Source organism: Camelina sativa, chromosome 10 (assembly GCF_000633955.1).
Source record: "Camelina sativa cultivar DH55 chromosome 10, Cs, whole genome shotgun sequence".
NCBI lineage: Eukaryota > Viridiplantae > Streptophyta > Magnoliopsida > Brassicales > Brassicaceae > Camelina > Camelina sativa.
Genome location: NC_025694.1, coordinates 17169476 through 17184922, shown reverse-complemented (window position 1 = coordinate 17184922; position 15447 = coordinate 17169476). Strand labels below are relative to the sequence as shown.

Genomic DNA, 15447 nt, shown 5'->3' with positions numbered 1-15447 from the left:
GTACCCGTTTGGGTACCCATTAAACCCGAACATATAAACATATTTATAATATTTATCATTAATATAATGCAATTACTCCAAAATTATAATTATAATTTTGAATATTTCATTTAGTTTTATACCTAAATATAAAAAATAATCAAAATATCTAAAATATTTTGTCATGTAAGTCAAAATTTAACTAAATTTATTTAAATTTAATTATATTTTTTCGGGTACCCGGTAGTTCGGATACTAATCGGGTTCTAAAATTTGTAATCCAAACCGACCCGAACCCGATAGTACCCAAACCAAACTGAACCCATATATCTAAAAATACCCAATGGTTCTATTTTTCTAAACCCGTTTACCTGAATCCAAATGGATAATACCTGAACCCGAACGGATTACCGGAATGCCCAGCCCTAGTTTAAAATACACCCAGATTCGCATGTCTTTGTTTTTTTCTTTCATTTTCTCTGCGATATGGAATATGAATCCGGACTAGTAAAACATGTTTTTCTTTTAAAATGAAAGATTTAAAGATTTTAATTTTTGAATTATTATGTGCTAAATTGGATAGAAACAATCATCGTTAAAGAAAGAATTATGACAATAATTTTATATTTTTATATCAAAACACATACACTTACAACATCTGGACCGTAGAAACTCTTCTTCAAATGTAAAAACTCAATCTATAAATCTAGTAAACAATTAGATATTGGATCAAAGAACAAAAAATAAATATAAGTAAACCCAACATTTACTAAAACTTAAAAGAGCCTGAAACGACGTCATCTAATTCTCCGTTTATTTCAGGCTTTTTGTCTTATAATGGGCCTATAAAAAAGGCCTAAAAGGGTTTTTGGAACTAAAAACAATACATAGAAGAAAGCATATTAGGGTTTTGGTTTTTCTAAAGCGCAGTCTTAGCCGGAGGAAGAAGGATCTCAGAGAAGAGAAGCTCCGTTCACCGTCGCCGCCATGGGTCGTATGCACAGTAGAGGGTTCGTTTCTTCTTCTTCTTCTTCCTATCTGATTGGGAATTTTGAATTACAACTAAGTTCTCTAATAACTCCGTATCTGTTTTTGTGCTCTGTAGTAAGGGTATCTCAGCATCTGCTTTGCCGTATAAGCGTCCACCACCCGCTTGGGTCAAGATAACATCTCAAGATGTAAGCAAGATTCTTATTTAGATTTAGATTTAGATTTGTTTGGCAACGAGCATAGGCCTTAATCATAGTTTAGGTGACGAGTTGAGAATCATTTTCATTTAGTATATGAGAACAAAGTATTGTAATCTTGGAGATTTCATGTGTTTGCTTGTCTCTCTCCTTGTGATGTTACTTGATATGGTTTTGGGAGTAACATGTTAAGTCTAATTGATCATGATGTTTGTGTTGATGTATTGATTTAATCTGTTGGTGCTGGTCTCTCAGTGACATGATGCGGCTGTAAGAGTAATGTATTTGATGTTTGTGTTGATGGAACCATATAGGTTGATGATTCCATTTGTAAGTTTGCAAAGAAAGGTTTGACACCATCTCAGATCGGTGTCATTCTTCGTGACTCTCACGGAATCCCACAAGTGAAAAGTGTTACCGGAAGCAAGATTCTTAGAATCCTCAAAGCTCATGGTAACCTTTTTTTTTTTTTTTTTATCATTTTGTTTGGAGTCTTCTTTAGTGTCTGTTTCCTACAGATTAAAACTAAAAGAGTTCTTGTAAGTTTGATTTAAGGTCTTGCCCCCGAAATTCCTGAGGATCTGTATCACCTTATCAAGAAAGCAGTTGCTATCCGCAAGCATCTTGAGAGGAACAGGAAAGATAAGGATTCTAAGTTTAGACTGATTCTTGTAGAGAGCAGAATCCACCGTCTTGCTCGTTATTACAAGAAGACCAAGAAGCTCCCTCCCGTCTGGAAGTAGTAAGTACTTTTACAAAGAGTTTTCTTAAAGATCTCGATGATTGATCATATTACTTTTGAATATTGATCCTATTTCTTGTTCTTGCCTTTGCAGCGAGTCTACTACCGCAAGCACACTTGTGGCTTAAGAAGCGCAATACCATAGCATTTGTTTAGGTCCTTGAAGAACAACCATTTTCATTTGGATCTTTATTTCCAACTTTGTTCAAGTTACTTACAATGAGATTTGGAATTGTTTTTTTTTGTACGCAGAAAACAAACTTCATTAATTAAAAAGCTTCTCACACATTTTTGTGTTTAATAGCAGCATGGATTGTGAAAGATAAATTTATTTTAGCAAATGGAAAAATGAATAACAAGTAGGCCTTTATTTATCCACGTGAGACACGTTGTGGAGACGTTGCTTTGATTTTGTGTGGTCAAATAATACTCAAAATCATTTTACTATTTCAAAGAATTAAAATAATAATAATAAATAAAAGTCCTATTTGATAATATATTTTTGGTCAAAAAAATATATCTCAAAAAAAATAAAACCCATTAAGAACCCTAAAAAAGGTCACTAAAACGCAACAAACCAAAAAAAAAAGTGAAGCTCTTGAAACTTCTCTTCTTTTTTTGCTTGTGGTTTAGGTTTTGAGAATCGAGAGCAAAAGAAAAAACGAAGACGCGTCAAAGGTGAAGTAACATAAATCATCTTTGCACCTTTCTGGGTTTCGTTTCAATCTCGCAAAAATTATGTGGGCTGCTTTTAGTTTCTTCAATTTCCCTCTAAAATTCGTTTTTTTAGGTTATCTATTTCATCAATTCGTTTTGGGTTAAAGTTTATATGGGAGTTAAAGTTTTGATCTTTTTGCCTTGTTTCAGGTATTGAAATGTGTCTATTGCTTCTCGCTTCTTCTGGTTTATGGGTTCCTGCGACGTTTTGAGAGTGTTGTTTGGTTTAGCTGTCTGGTGCATTGCTTATATAACTGTTGCAATCTTTGCATCTTTTAGAATTTTTCACTCTATTTGTTCAATTTGAAAGAGTGTTTTTTTGTGGAGGTTTGCTCGCTACAATGGGTTACGCTCAGCTTGTCATCGGTCCAGCAGGCAGTGGAAAGGTTTTTATATTATTATTTGTCTATGCCAAGTTAGTTCTGTAAACTAGTTTCATCGCCGCTTAGATTTGACTGAATTGTTTTTGTTCTGTGTTTTGGATCGATTCAGTCAACTTATTGCTCCTCTTTGTATGAACATTGCGAAACTATCGGTCGAACAATGAATGTTGTTAACCTTGATCCTGCTGCGGAAATCTTCAATTATCCTGTGGCTATGGGTGAGTCAGTGAAGTTTCCTCTTTTTGAATTCCCTTCCTTGGGGGGCAGTTTTGAGTGGCTTCTCACTTTCTTGGTTTCATTGAATGCAGATATCAGAGAACTTGTTTCTTTGGAAGATGTCATGGAGGAGCTAAAGCTTGGTCCTAATGGCGCCCTCATGTATTGCATGGAGTATCCTTTACTTGTAACATTGACAACTTGAGAATTTAACTGGTTTTGCACAATCGGGTCTTGAAAAATTGTTAGCTTTTCATATGTGAAAACAAAGAGTCGGTACATGATATGTTTTGGGTGTTGTATTCTCTCACAGTGGAAGAGCCTTAACTTACAATCTGTAGATACCTTGAGGGTAGCTTGCATGATTGGGTAGATGAAGAATTGGAGAACTACAGGGACGACGATTACCTTATCTTTGATTGTCCAGGTACATACATGATCAGTGAATTTATCTCTGATCTATGTTAATGTATGTAGTTTCTTTAAGCCGTTTGTTTGGTGTTGGCGTACCAATAGTGCATAGAAGTTGAATAAGAAGCATCCCATATGTGTTTTATCTCTAAATTCTTTGAAATTTTGTCCTGTTAATACAGGTCAGATTGAGCTGTTTACACATGTTCCTGTGCTCAAGAACTTTGTGGAGCATTTGAAGCAGAAGAACTTCAACGTCTGTGTTGTTTATCTGCTTGATTCACAGGTGTCTATATAAGTTTTATTTCCCCTCTACTACTTGCTCTCATTATAGTGAACCATTTTGTGTTGACAAGAGATAAATTTTGTTGGATCAGTTCATAACAGATGTAACCAAGTTTATCAGTGGTTGCATGTCATCTCTCGCTGCAATGATCCAGCTTGAATTACCACATGTCAACATCCTCTCCAAAATGGACCTCTTGCAGGATAAAAGCAACATTGATGAGTATGTGTTCATATCCTTCCCGTTGCTTTCTTTGTTGCAGTTTCGATATTCTAATTTCCTCTTCGGGTTTTTCATGACTTTAGCTACTTGAATCCGGAGCCTCGCACATTGCTAGCAGAGTTAAACAAAAGGATGGGTCCTCAATTTGCAAAACTGAACAAAGCCTTGATTGAGATGGTATCGTATATGATTGGATTCTTGCTGTTAATGTTGACTATAAAAACAAGTAATTAGATTTCTTGATTGCATTTTTGGGTTGTGGTTACTAGGTGGGAGAGTATGGGATGGTGAATTTCATACCCCTTAACTTGAGGAAAGAGAGGAGGTAAACTATTTCCTCTCAGTTCGTGCTTCTAATTAACTTTGTCCAATCGTTTGATCAAAAAAAAAAAAACTTTGTCCAATCAAAATTAATATCACCATTGCTTTCTATGGGCAGCATTCAGTATGTTCTTTCGCAAATCGACGTTTGTATTCAGTTTGGAGAAGACGCTGATGTGAAGATCAAAGATGAGGATGAAGATTTTGGTGACGATGGTCCTGATTCATAAGTTGTCTTCGGTTTCTACGACTTTTGGCTTGAAATTGTAAACAATCTTGGTCTCATTGTTCTTGTCAGAGACCAATGAGTTTGTGAGAGACTTTCAAAATTCTCAAATCAAACTGTATCAATTCAGTTGCATTTTAAATCCAGTTGGAGCCTTAATGCCAGGATTGGTCGGGCTAAGGTCATATAGTGTAACAAACTTAGCCGAGTTCACTATCTTCGTACTTGCGCTAACATTTTTGAGGAAAGCCTACAATTCTCACGCACATAATCTAAAGAGAGTGAGTTCCAGTAAAACCGTAATGCTTGTCTCAAACCAGAACAAAAACATAGAACACCTAACCGGTCATTCAAGTTCTTATGACATATAATCACCCTTTTTAACAGTTTTATGTTCAACAATCAACCATGCCATCCATTCCATGCAGTCCAACATATGAAAAATCAGTATCATCTGTGTCACTCACCTCCATGCCTCTATAAAAAATATTCATGTATATGCATATATATAAATAGTTTGGAAACACAATACACAGCTCTCAAGTATTGTGTTTTGATACAATAATCAACATCAATACATTTGACATCGTACTCTTAAAGGACGGGACACAAGAAGGATAATGACGAGGAAAAATTAACAACAAAAACTGAATGCCCAATTGCTGCAATGTCTATAATGATGCAGTGATGGGGTAATCAATCCTGGAGATACATACTCTATTGACAACTATCTGGCTCGAACTTGGGCACCATTTTTGGATACTTAACAAGTGCCACATGCTTCATTGTATGGGCGACACATAGACAACACTCTCAAAACATAACCCCATGTTTTTTTAGAAGAGTTCTTCTGAGTTAAACTTGTTCCATGCTTCCTGTTTATTGCCATAACAAAAGAGATGAAGCTAGCAAATGTAGATTTGTACAAATCTGTGATTTATACTTATCAATGAGAAGCAATCTAATTGGGTAATTCGTTAACGTAAGGTCTTTTGTTGGTGGTAGCTGGTGGCATCTGAAGTAGCAGTGATGGATTATTGGATTTAGTTCCAGAAAGATGGTGAATTCACTTACCTTGAGCATGTCAAAAACTTTCTCGGCAATGTATTTCTGCTGGAGATTGGCACCTTTTTGTTGAACTTTGTCAGGGTGTATACAGAGAGTGGCCTTCCTGTAAACTTTCTTGACAGATGCACCGGTAATTAAATCGGTCAATGAAACAGGCTGCCATCCGCATTCTGGCCAAAGAACCTGCTCATTTACATAACAACATCAGAATAGATTGTGAACTCATAACATCAGAGGTACAAATGAACACCAGAGGTGCAAATAATAAAGAAAACGGACAATACAACTTACATATTGTAATGTCGAAAGCAAAGCACGCAAGTTTCCCTCCTTCCCCGCACCCCAACGTTTTATCTCAACATCCAGGGTCACCCCAATCCTCTGAAATCCAGGATACGCATGATGATTGAACAAAAGAAAATTACAGATCCTCTACAATCCAGGATAAAGTACGGTGTATAAAAAAAAACAATGAGACGGGTGATAATAGTTGAGACAGTTCCCTAAGGTGGCGCAATTTCTTATGCTAATGGCTGCAAGAGGTCCCAGACTTAACTCTCTCAACAAAGCAACATGGTCTGAGATGTGCACAACAGAGGAGGGAAAAGGAAGAAACCACATGTAATATTTCAATCTGAATCACGTGATAAGGAAACTTACATCTTTCTCAACTTGTTCTCTTTGTACTTGAAGATCACGTTCATTTTTTTCAGCAAGTGCTTTCGCCTGATAGAGAAAAGGATTCATGTTATAAAATATGCTGGCGAATCTTGTGTCATTGTCAGATACAAAACCCATCAAAGAAAAACTCTAATGATACATACAGCCCGCTCCTGTGTCCTCTGGTGGCGTTCCAGCCTGGCACGTCGTCTCTCTTCAGTTTCTCCATCCACATCTTGAAAACCACCAGACTGGGAAGCTGGAGCTATATACAACACAGGGGGGTTTCAGTGTGACCAAGTTAACAGACATGAACATATTATTATGGATAAACCTCAGAGATTGCAGTACCTCCAAATATTGAACTGAGATCATCAACAATGTTTGTTGTTGAAGAGGTCTTTCTCAAGTTCTCTGTTGCTCTAGAAGACACTTGCGAAGATGGCCTGCTAGATTCGAAAGATCCTCCTTTGTTCCATGAATCCTGGAAAGGATCCTGAAACACAACAAGAGTTATAGGAGGAGTCAACTCACCAGTAGGCTGTAAAGGACTTGAATCAGAACAGAAGTAGATAATCCCATCTCACCAAAGGGTTGGTTCTCTGTTGTGGAGCACTGTTTGGTCTAGAAACCGAGTTAAAGAAGGAGTCAAGATCACTGTTATTTTCTTGCTGCTGCTTAGCTTTAGCTTGGGCAGCTGCCCTTCCACGTGCCTCAGCAGCTGCCCTTTCCACAGCAGCTCGTTCTGCCCTAACCCTTGCTTCCTTCTCCCGCGCTTCAGCATTCGCCCTTTCTCTAGCTTCTGCTGCAGCTTTCTCAGCCTTTTCTCGTGCCCCTACAGCTGCCCTTTCACGTGCTTCAGCATGGGCTCTTTGAACTGCTGCTCTTTCTGCACGCTCTCGGGCATCCGAAGCCTTCCCAACAGCAGCTCTCTGAACTTTGGCATGAGCTTCAGCGGCTGCTCTTTCACGTGCTTCCCTTGTAGCCCTCTCTACGGCTTGCCTTGCCAATAGTCTTTCCCTTTCTCTCTCAATTCTTTTCTGCTCTCTTTCTCTATCCTCTCTCTCCTTCTCCTGGGCTTTTTCCATCTCTGCCTCCCTCTCTGCCCTTTCACGCTCCAATCTCACTTGCTTTTCTCTAAGTTCCCTTTCCCGAGAATCATGATTCTCCATGTGATCTCCTTCTCTGCTTCTACTTGCCTTCAAATTTTCTTTCTCTCTCCTTTCCTTAGCATGTCTAAACTTCGCTTCTGCTCTATCCATGGCATCCTTCATGGCAGCAGCTGATGCAACAGCATCAGAGAAAACATCAGAATCTTCACCAGAGGTAGGTTCAGGGTGTCCATTTGCAGCGGTCTGCTTTCTGCCCATAGAAAAATCATCAAGTTCATCCATTTGAGATGCTGTTGGGCTATTTACAGAAGCTCTAGCTGAGCTAGGAACATAAGAGTGGTGGTTAGTGGAGCTCGATATAGAAGGCTCGTTGACCTTCTTTTTTACAGGACGTGTAGGTCTTGGTGGTGGAGGTCTCGCAGGTGGCGGAGCACTAGTAGGTTCCGTAAAGAGAGGGATCTCAGATACAGTAAGCCACACATCATCAGATGACTCAAAACTTCCTTCTGTACTGGTAGGTGGTGGAGCACTCGTATTTTGTGGCTCTAAAACATCGTCAAATGAAGCTTTCTTAGAATGGTAACTCCTAGAACTTTCTACAGGTGACTGGGAGCCACTGATGTTTCCTGGTTGTTTTAAATGACTCTGGCTTCTACTATTCATATCTGGGCCTGATTTTCCAAGACTATCGAGGGGGTCAACTTCAACAAATACTCCTGCATGATCAGTTTTTCTGCTGCTGGAGCTATTGAATTTACCAATTTCCTCTAATGGATCAGTGAACCCTCCCATGGGAGGTTCTCTAGGGGTTGACGCAGACTCCTCCAAGACTACAAATGGGTCTTCTTCCACAAGTTTGGAAGATGTTTTGGAAGGCTGATACGCAGGTTGCTGGGGTTGACTGGTGTCTGAAGTAGACCTGTGAAAAAGAAGTAGAGCATAATTTAAATGATAGAAAGCTATGCCTATACCAAAACAAAAAATCAAGCTGAAACTTTGCATATGAATAACAAACAAAACGTTCAAACTTTGGGAGATTTTTTCAGTAAGTTTCAGAGAGTACACATAAGAGATGCTTCTAAGCAATCAAACAGCTCTCCATAAGCGCTAAGCTATATTTCATTATGTAAGTGTGGTGGCTCTCAAGTCATCTCTAGTAAAAACAAATTTGTAGCAATGAAGCTAGACACAGATCAAATATGACTGTTTCGAAGGAGGGCAAATACAACTATCCATAAGCGCTATATACAAATATGAAGAGCCATGACCCTAACCAGGAACCACAGATGAAGACGAAGAGTAAATATGACTGTTTCGAAGGAGGGTAAATATAACTGTTTCGAAGGAAAGAATGGGAGAATACAAACTAACAGCTTCTCCATAAATACTAATATCGTTCATGCTACATTTCACTATGTAAGTGTTATTGCTCTAAGCTATTTGCTCTCAAGTCAGCTCTAAAGGAAACAAATTTGAAGAGCAGTGACCCTAGGCACAGATCAAAATGAAATTACGCATATGAAAGACAAGTAAAAGGTTGAAACTTTCTGAGATTTCTCTCTTAAGTTCAGAGAGTACACATAAGAGAACCTTTTATGCAAGTTAACAGCTATCATAAGCACCATACAGTTCATGCGACCCAAATCTTAAGAGCCATGATCCTAACCAGTAACCACAGATGAAGAAGAAGGGTAAATATAACTGTTTCGAAGGAGGACCAAACCCGGGAATCAAACAGCTCTACATACAAGAGCTTTGCTTTAAGGTTCAGAGAGTACACATATAAGAAAACAGTTCTCCATTACGAACCAATACAGTTCATGCTACAAGCTCTATACCATTGAGCCATTTAACGCAAGCAAGTTCCCAAATTAGAAGGGCAGTGACCCTAACTAGTAACAAGAGATGAAGAAGAGAGAATATTACCGTTTAGGTGGAGGGGAGCTAGTGCGACCAAAGCCGGGAATCAAATCATCAAAAACGGAGCTACCCTTGTTCTCTCGGTCACTGTCTGTCTCAGTTTTCCCCAAATTGGTGCCCATGAGATCATCGAAGGGAGAACTGTTCTGTTTCCTGTGCTTTGCAGGTGAGGTGGAGATGGAAGAGAAAACGTTCTCAAACCTAGCTGAGTGGGAAGAAGTGGAAGGGATTTGGAGCTCAGGAATAGACTCAAACACATCCTCATCATCGTAGACAGGCTTGTCATAGACCGGCACGGACGCTGATTTGGATTTGGGTTCCTTAAACATAGCATCATAGTCAAAGGCCGGTGCAGATGGAGAACGAGAATCACCAGAAGAGGATCCGTACTTTGGTGTTGGACCGCTAAACACATCTTTGAAGAGAAGATCATCACCATCGCGGCCAAGATCGTCAAACACCGGCGAAGGATCGGACTTTTTCCCGGCGGCGTTGGCGAAGCTGTAGGAAGAAGCGAAACTGTTGAAATCAGCGGCAGAAGAGTTCGATTGAGGAGCCATCGGAGCTGATTTGCCCTGTGGTTTCAATCCGAAGTCTCTCGCTAACAATCCTGTGAAATCATCCATTTGGGTTCTTCAATTTCTTCTCTTTACCTCCAATAATCGAACCAGAAATGAAGACGAGATTATCCTCAGATCTGAGTCGCCATTAACGAATTCGGATCAAAGCATTTGATTTCAAAAGAGCTCCCTTTTTTTTTATTTTCTTTTTTTTTATCGACAATCATATTTCATTAAAACCCCAAACTGGGCAAAGATACACTGGTGAAACAGAAGTCCAACAACATAAAAAGCCCATCAATGGTCCAACAACATAAATTACAAAGAGAATCGGTTAGGCCTGTCGCGCAAGTTGGGAGGTGGAAGATGCAATCAACTCGTCACCAACTCATCCTCGACTCGTCTAGGACTCGTCACCAACTCAGTCTTGACTCGTTTTGGACTCGTCACCGCCATCACCACCATGGCTGACCGTCGATCGAATCCAGAATGGATTCTCTGAAATCAGCTACTCTTCGGAATCACCACCTTAACTCCTTTTGCAGAATTCTCCGGACGTGAATAAATAGAGATCCAAAAACCAACAAGGTTGAATCGCCGGAACCGATGACAAGGCAAGAGGTTTTAGACCCAGTAGCAAAACACGCTCTCCTGAATCTGTCTTCACCAGCCATCAAGTTTCCAATCATCCCGATGCACGAACAAAGAAAAAGGACCTTCATCCTAAGCCGATTACGACACCAATATGGTATGAAGGATTTATCCTTTCTTGCAAGGAAATCGAGCAGTTGATGATCTTTTGAACCTCTGATTTTCATTCTCGGCGTTTGTCTCCTTCACTTGGAGAGATTTTGTTTTTTCCTTCGTTTTCCCAACTTGTTTGTACATGTTCCCCCAGTCTCTTCTTCAATTGATAGATCGGTCCTATATTTTCAGAGACTACAAATTTGGTACCCATAATCCTAAAAGTTACATGGCTCTCCCCAAAATTTTGGATTTTGCTTTCGACCTCCTTTTCTGTAGGGATCAGGGCAAAACAACTTAAAATATTGAATGATGTCTCAAAAGACATTATTGATCAAAATATAATCGAAAATGACATTTTTATAAAGGAAATTTGGGTGAGGATGTCATTTTCGAAAAAAAACTTTTTAATAATGTCATTTCGTAATTAATTTCTTGGATTGGGTTGGGCAAAATATCCAAACCTATAAATTTAACCTGAACCCGATTAAAAATATTCGATCTGAATTCGAATCCAAACTTTAAAAATATTCAATTGGATATTTTTAGTAAATGAAACGGGTATCTGAACCGATTGGGTATATTCGAACACCCGAACAAATACTCTAAACTATCCAAAATTATATATAATTTACAAGTTTCAGAAGTAATTGTATAATTACTATTACAACTTACAATATAAATTAGTTTTCATTTTTAAATATGTCAATTTCATATGTTAATTTAGATAGATTATATAGTTCTAACTTTGAATTTGATTCCATTTGATGTTTTAAGAAGTAAAAAATTATCGGCTTGTAAACTTGGTATTTTGTTATTTAGAATTGTCTTTTTCTTTTCATGCATTTCAATTTGGTTTGATAACTTTGGTTTTTTTAATGTGATTTTAATCATTTTTAATGAATTTGGATTGATTTCATTTTTTTTGAATTCGGATTGATTTCGAGCTTCTTTACTTTAGATTGGATTAAAAAAATTACAAATCCGATCATAACCCGAAATATAATTTGAGGCTTTGGATGAAACCCGAAAATATCTAAACCTAATGGATGTTTAGCCGAACCCGACCCAAAATCTAAAAATATTTGAATGGGGTGTTAGCCGGCCCGACTAAAGTTGCTGCCTAAAGCCAAAAAAACTTTTTTTACAAACACTAGAGAAAAAATGTTACAAAATTGGCTAACCCTAGGTTCCAACTCATGACACTGAAGGAGAGTTATGAAGGCATAAAGCCACTATACTACCGCAGCGTTTTCGAAAATGATGCCCCTTGAATCATTAATATAACTTGGCGCCTAAAGCCCTTGTTTTACGAGCTTTAGGTCAGGGCCGGCGTCTTATGTTTCTAAACCCAAAAACCCGAAATATTGTTTGAAATCTGTTGATATCATTGGATTTGGAACTAGCCCTGAGCTTGAACGAAGAGCAATGGAAAGAGTTGAAGATGGCTTTATCTTGTTGTTGTTGCTGCGTCTACTAATCCCCCTAATTTCATCCATCTTGTTTATAAACCTTCAAGTGGCTCTGCTAAGACCAAACTTGCTCTTGTCGGATAAGGATTGACCTTTGACAGGTAAGCACCATATCATTACTCATATGTATTGTGTCTTAGTTTCTTGTTATTTTAGTGGTTGTTGATCGTATGTATTGGTGGTTCAGCTGCTGTTTTGGCGATGCGATAGCTATTGGTGAAATTAAGCCTACTAGTGTTGAGGTAAGTTTCTCGCATCAGATTCTTCTAGAAGCTAGAGTTTTCCTAACACAACTAAATAATTTTTTTTTCTACAACCATGTTCATTTCATTGTTGCAGTCTGTGAGAATATGATTAGTGGAACCGGAATGAAACCTGAAGATGTCATAACAACCTAAAATGGAAAGACCATTTAGGTGTTTAATGATTTTAATGGAAAATCAGAATCAGACGACACAAGAAATTTTAATTAAGGACCTTAAGGGCAACCTCAATGGGGGTTATATTTTTGGACCTCTTAAAATTTATAATTAATATATAATGTACTTTTAGTAGAATAAGAACTTTAGGAATCTTAATTAAAATTTTCCCCTCCAATGGTGGGTGTGGGTTTTAATTTTGAGTCTCTTAATTTGAATTTTTTTTTTGAAAATAAAAAAATTTAAACTAGAATATGAAATTATTGCATTTGAGATATATGTTTACAAAATTAGATGAGAAGATATAAAAAACCAAACTAAAGTTTTAGAATTATATGACTCTCATCAAACATGACAACTCCAAAATCAGTCTTAGCTTTCACCTACAATGACCACAAAATAAATCCAAACATTAAGCAGATATAAACTCACTCTGCGTATGGAGATTGCATGAGAAGGCGAAGCAAATAACCTACTGGTATCACTTTCTGCACCAACTTGAACGTAATGAAGACTAGCTTTGCTGTTATTTGCTTCGAGGGATCTGTTATTGAACTTAAGCTTAGATGCCGCCACAAGAAAAGCTCAAGTGCTCAACCCTGTTAGTCTGTACAAGGAAGATGCAAACTTATATTTAGTCCTCTGATAATAATGAATTAATATGAAAATCTGATAGCCAAAATTGGTCCAGATGAATTAATAGGAAGAACTGATAATAATGAAGGAAATTATCAACCATAAGAAAAAAAAATCACCTCATCACCAGTTGGTCCAGACCGTAAACGTTTCATAAGTTGCTCATGATCAGCACTTTGATAATCCATCATTCCACGGGAGTTTGAGGATGGACGAGGATGTTTTAGCATAGCAACTGCCATGAAATACAGCAACAAGAATTCAGAACTAGGAATAAACTTTTAAAATCAACTTTCCAATACCCAATATGACAAAAACAAAAAACAAGGTAAACTTAAATATAATTGATCGTACTCCACCATGTAAACTTAGATATAATTAAGCCCAATATGTAAATATAATTGGATTGTATGATATGTGATGTACTCCACCATGACCTAAGCATCTCATAAGGCTCTAGCTTTAGTTTAGTGTAATACAATCGAAGAAGCAATCAACTCGTGAAGGGAGAAATGAACACAAATCCCAGTAACAGTTTCAAATCCAAAAGAATCAACCATCATATCACTTATCCCGTTAATAGTTTCATGTCTAACAAGAATCAACACTCTTAAGGCCAGGGCACCACTACTCTTCAGCTAAACTAGTGTAACACGAAAAAAAATTTCAGTTCTAAGGACAAACAAAACAGGTTCCGTATAATAGAGCAGCTCCACCATGTAATATCGAATAGAAGAAATTAGAACTCAAATTAAACTAGAAAACACTGATATCTATGAGAAAGCCGCTAAATTCCTACTGAAACCATAGTTGCTTAGAGGAAGTGAACGATATTGCCGCCGGTTCCGACATCATCTCGGACGCCATACTTATCCAAAGGAAGCTGGACCTGTTCTTCTCTGCGCAAGAGATTACAAGTGTTAAAATAGAGCATTGAGGCGGAAAAGAAAAAATCGAGATCAAGGGAAGAATCTCGATTACAGTTTGCGAAGAGGAGAATGAGGGCTAGGGTTTGGAGAATCAGCAATGGTTGCTGCGAATCCATCGGAATCTTGCCAGAGGAATACAATCTCCTCCGCTTCGGATCTCCTCTGATTCCATAGCTTTTGATTCCTTCTCATTCCTTTGTCAATTCTGGACTTCGATCGAGAGAGAAAGAGAGCGAGGAAAGAAAGTCGTCCGCGAAAAAAAAGAATTCTAGGTGACACATATGGGTTCTTATTCCATAAACGAGTATACTAAATTAGAGCTATCTTATATTTTTTTTGCTTTATCTGATTTTTTTTTTCTTCTTCTCCACTAAAACCTCTGTTAAAACAAATAACCTAAGAGCATCTTCAACAGGGGATTTAGTATTGCAAATGTGATTAAAAATAAATTATAATTGATGAAAAGAATAAGAATTCTCTGTATATTAATAAAGAAGCATTCTCACAAAAAAACTGACGTATCGCGCTTAAAGAGCTCCTATACATTTCTAATAAATGTCTTTACTTTTCATTGTTATTTACATAAATATGCTACTGTAATATTATGAGCCAATGTTTTTTATTAATATTTAAAAATGAGAAATTTAATCAACTATTAAATCTAAAAATGTATTTAATTATTATTTTTTATAACCCATTTACTTATTAAAAGTAAATTACACTTCACAAGAAAAAAACTATTCATTTATTTATCACTTTTATCATTTTTCTCATTGCATTTTTAAACTTAGGATTAGTTTAATTAAATCTATTAGTTTAAAAATATTGTTTTATCCATTTAATGATATAGTGATATTGATAATAATGTGAAACATAAAATATGTGAAATTGATTTTTAGAGACACAAAAAGACATCAAAACTTTTTACACCAGCTTACAATTCTTTTTCAAGTTCAAATATTTCACGGGTGAATACTATTTTACAAAAAATAATCGCAAATTTGAATAAACGAAAAAGAAATTTACTTACATATTTTATTTTATACAAAAAAAATCTTAAATCTCAAATAATAATTTTATTCATAATATTTTATTTAAATCGATTTATCCTGCACATAGTACGGGTTGGTACCTAGTTGTCTCTTATTTAGCAAGTTTAAGAGCACATACCCATTTGAGTGTCTGTATTTTTTAATAACATTAAAACTAATACTAATTTTTTGACACCCTTGTTTTT

The 15447-nt window shown here is 37.1% G+C and overlaps 3 protein-coding genes and 1 long non-coding RNA gene across 8 annotated transcripts; 2 read left to right on the top strand and 2 right to left on the bottom strand.

Moving 5' to 3' along the window:
- On the top strand, nucleotides 875-2211 carry LOC104719180 (40S ribosomal protein S13-2). Its single transcript, XM_010437041.2, has 5 exons — nucleotides 875-989; nucleotides 1085-1157; nucleotides 1481-1619; nucleotides 1722-1908; nucleotides 2003-2211. The coding sequence occupies exons 1-5, from the start codon at nucleotides 967-969 to the stop codon at nucleotides 2034-2036; spliced, it is 456 nt and encodes a 151-aa protein (XP_010435343.1). The 5' UTR covers nucleotides 875-966; the 3' UTR covers nucleotides 2037-2211.
- Nucleotides 2529-4889, top strand: LOC104719178 (GPN-loop GTPase 3). Of its 3 annotated transcripts, XM_010437040.2 has the most exons (11): nucleotides 2545-2586; nucleotides 2776-2862; nucleotides 2953-3011; nucleotides 3118-3226; nucleotides 3317-3398; nucleotides 3566-3651; nucleotides 3818-3921; nucleotides 4013-4143; nucleotides 4227-4320; nucleotides 4413-4468; nucleotides 4583-4889. In XM_010437040.2, the coding sequence occupies exons 3-11, from the start codon at nucleotides 2967-2969 to the stop codon at nucleotides 4692-4694; spliced, it is 819 nt and encodes a 272-aa protein (XP_010435342.1). In that variant the 5' UTR covers nucleotides 2545-2586; nucleotides 2776-2862; nucleotides 2953-2966; the 3' UTR covers nucleotides 4695-4889. The 3 variants fall into 3 exon arrangements, with proteins under 3 accessions (XP_010435340.1, XP_010435342.1, XP_010435341.1); XM_010437038.2 differs by having other exon boundaries at nucleotides 2529-2586; nucleotides 2776-3011; XM_010437039.2 differs by lacking the exon at nucleotides 2776-2862 and having other exon boundaries at nucleotides 2551-2586.
- Nucleotides 5171-10963, bottom strand: LOC109124593 (auxilin-related protein 2-like). Of its 2 annotated transcripts, none has more exons than XM_010437037.2 (8): nucleotides 9457-10963; nucleotides 7006-8449; nucleotides 6770-6914; nucleotides 6583-6677; nucleotides 6419-6484; nucleotides 6050-6139; nucleotides 5765-5941; nucleotides 5171-5565 (listed from the first exon to the last, which is right to left on the bottom strand). In XM_010437037.2, exons 1-8 carry the CDS (start codon nucleotides 10074-10076, stop codon nucleotides 5527-5529), a joined length of 2676 nt encoding a protein of 891 aa, XP_010435339.1. In that variant the 5' UTR covers nucleotides 10077-10963; the 3' UTR covers nucleotides 5171-5526. The 2 variants fall into 2 exon arrangements, with proteins under 2 accessions (XP_010435339.1, XP_010435338.1); XM_010437036.2 differs by having other exon boundaries at nucleotides 6583-6683; nucleotides 9457-10951.
- On the bottom strand, nucleotides 12896-14586 carry LOC104719176. 2 transcript variants are annotated; one of them, XR_756538.2, is made up of 5 exons: nucleotides 14263-14586; nucleotides 14081-14180; nucleotides 13401-13516; nucleotides 13122-13252; nucleotides 12896-13028 (listed from the first exon to the last, which is right to left on the bottom strand). It is a non-coding gene; the product is annotated as an uncharacterized LOC104719176 (long non-coding RNA). The 2 variants fall into 2 exon arrangements; XR_756537.2 differs by having other exon boundaries at nucleotides 12896-13252; nucleotides 14263-14585.

What these genes read in the sequence shown, in the direction of transcription:
- LOC104719180 (XM_010437041.2), top strand. Translation starts at nt 967, where the DNA reads ATGGGTCGTATGCACAGTAGAGG. An exon ending in GGTCGTATGCACAGTAGAGG is followed by an intron (nt 990 to 1,084) that starts GTTCGTTTCTTC and finishes TGTGCTCTGTAG; the next exon opens with TAAGGGTATCTCAGCATCTG. An exon ending in TAGAATCCTCAAAGCTCATG is followed by an intron (nt 1,620 to 1,721) that starts GTAACCTTTTTT and finishes GTTTGATTTAAG; the next exon opens with GTCTTGCCCCCGAAATTCCT.
- LOC104719178 (XM_010437038.2), top strand. Translation starts at nt 2,967, where the DNA reads ATGGGTTACGCTCAGCTTGTCATCGGTCCAGCAGGCAGTGGAAAG. An exon ending in GTCCAGCAGGCAGTGGAAAG is followed by an intron (nt 3,012 to 3,117) that starts GTTTTTATATTA and finishes GGATCGATTCAG; the next exon opens with TCAACTTATTGCTCCTCTTT. An exon ending in GCCCTCATGTATTGCATGGA is followed by an intron (nt 3,399 to 3,565) that starts GTATCCTTTACT and finishes TACAATCTGTAG; the next exon opens with ATACCTTGAGGGTAGCTTGC.
- LOC109124593 (XM_010437036.2), bottom strand. Translation starts at nt 10,076, where the DNA reads ATGGATGATTTCACAGGATTGTTAGCGAGAGACTTCGGATTGAAACCA. An exon ending in AGCTCCCCTCCACCTAAACG is followed by an intron (nt 8,450 to 9,456) that starts GTAATATTCTCT and finishes TCTTTTTCACAG; the next exon opens with GTCTACTTCAGACACCAGTC. An exon ending in TGCTTTCGACATTACAATAT is followed by an intron (nt 5,942 to 6,049) that starts GTAAGTTGTATT and finishes GTAAATGAGCAG; the next exon opens with GTTCTTTGGCCAGAATGCGG.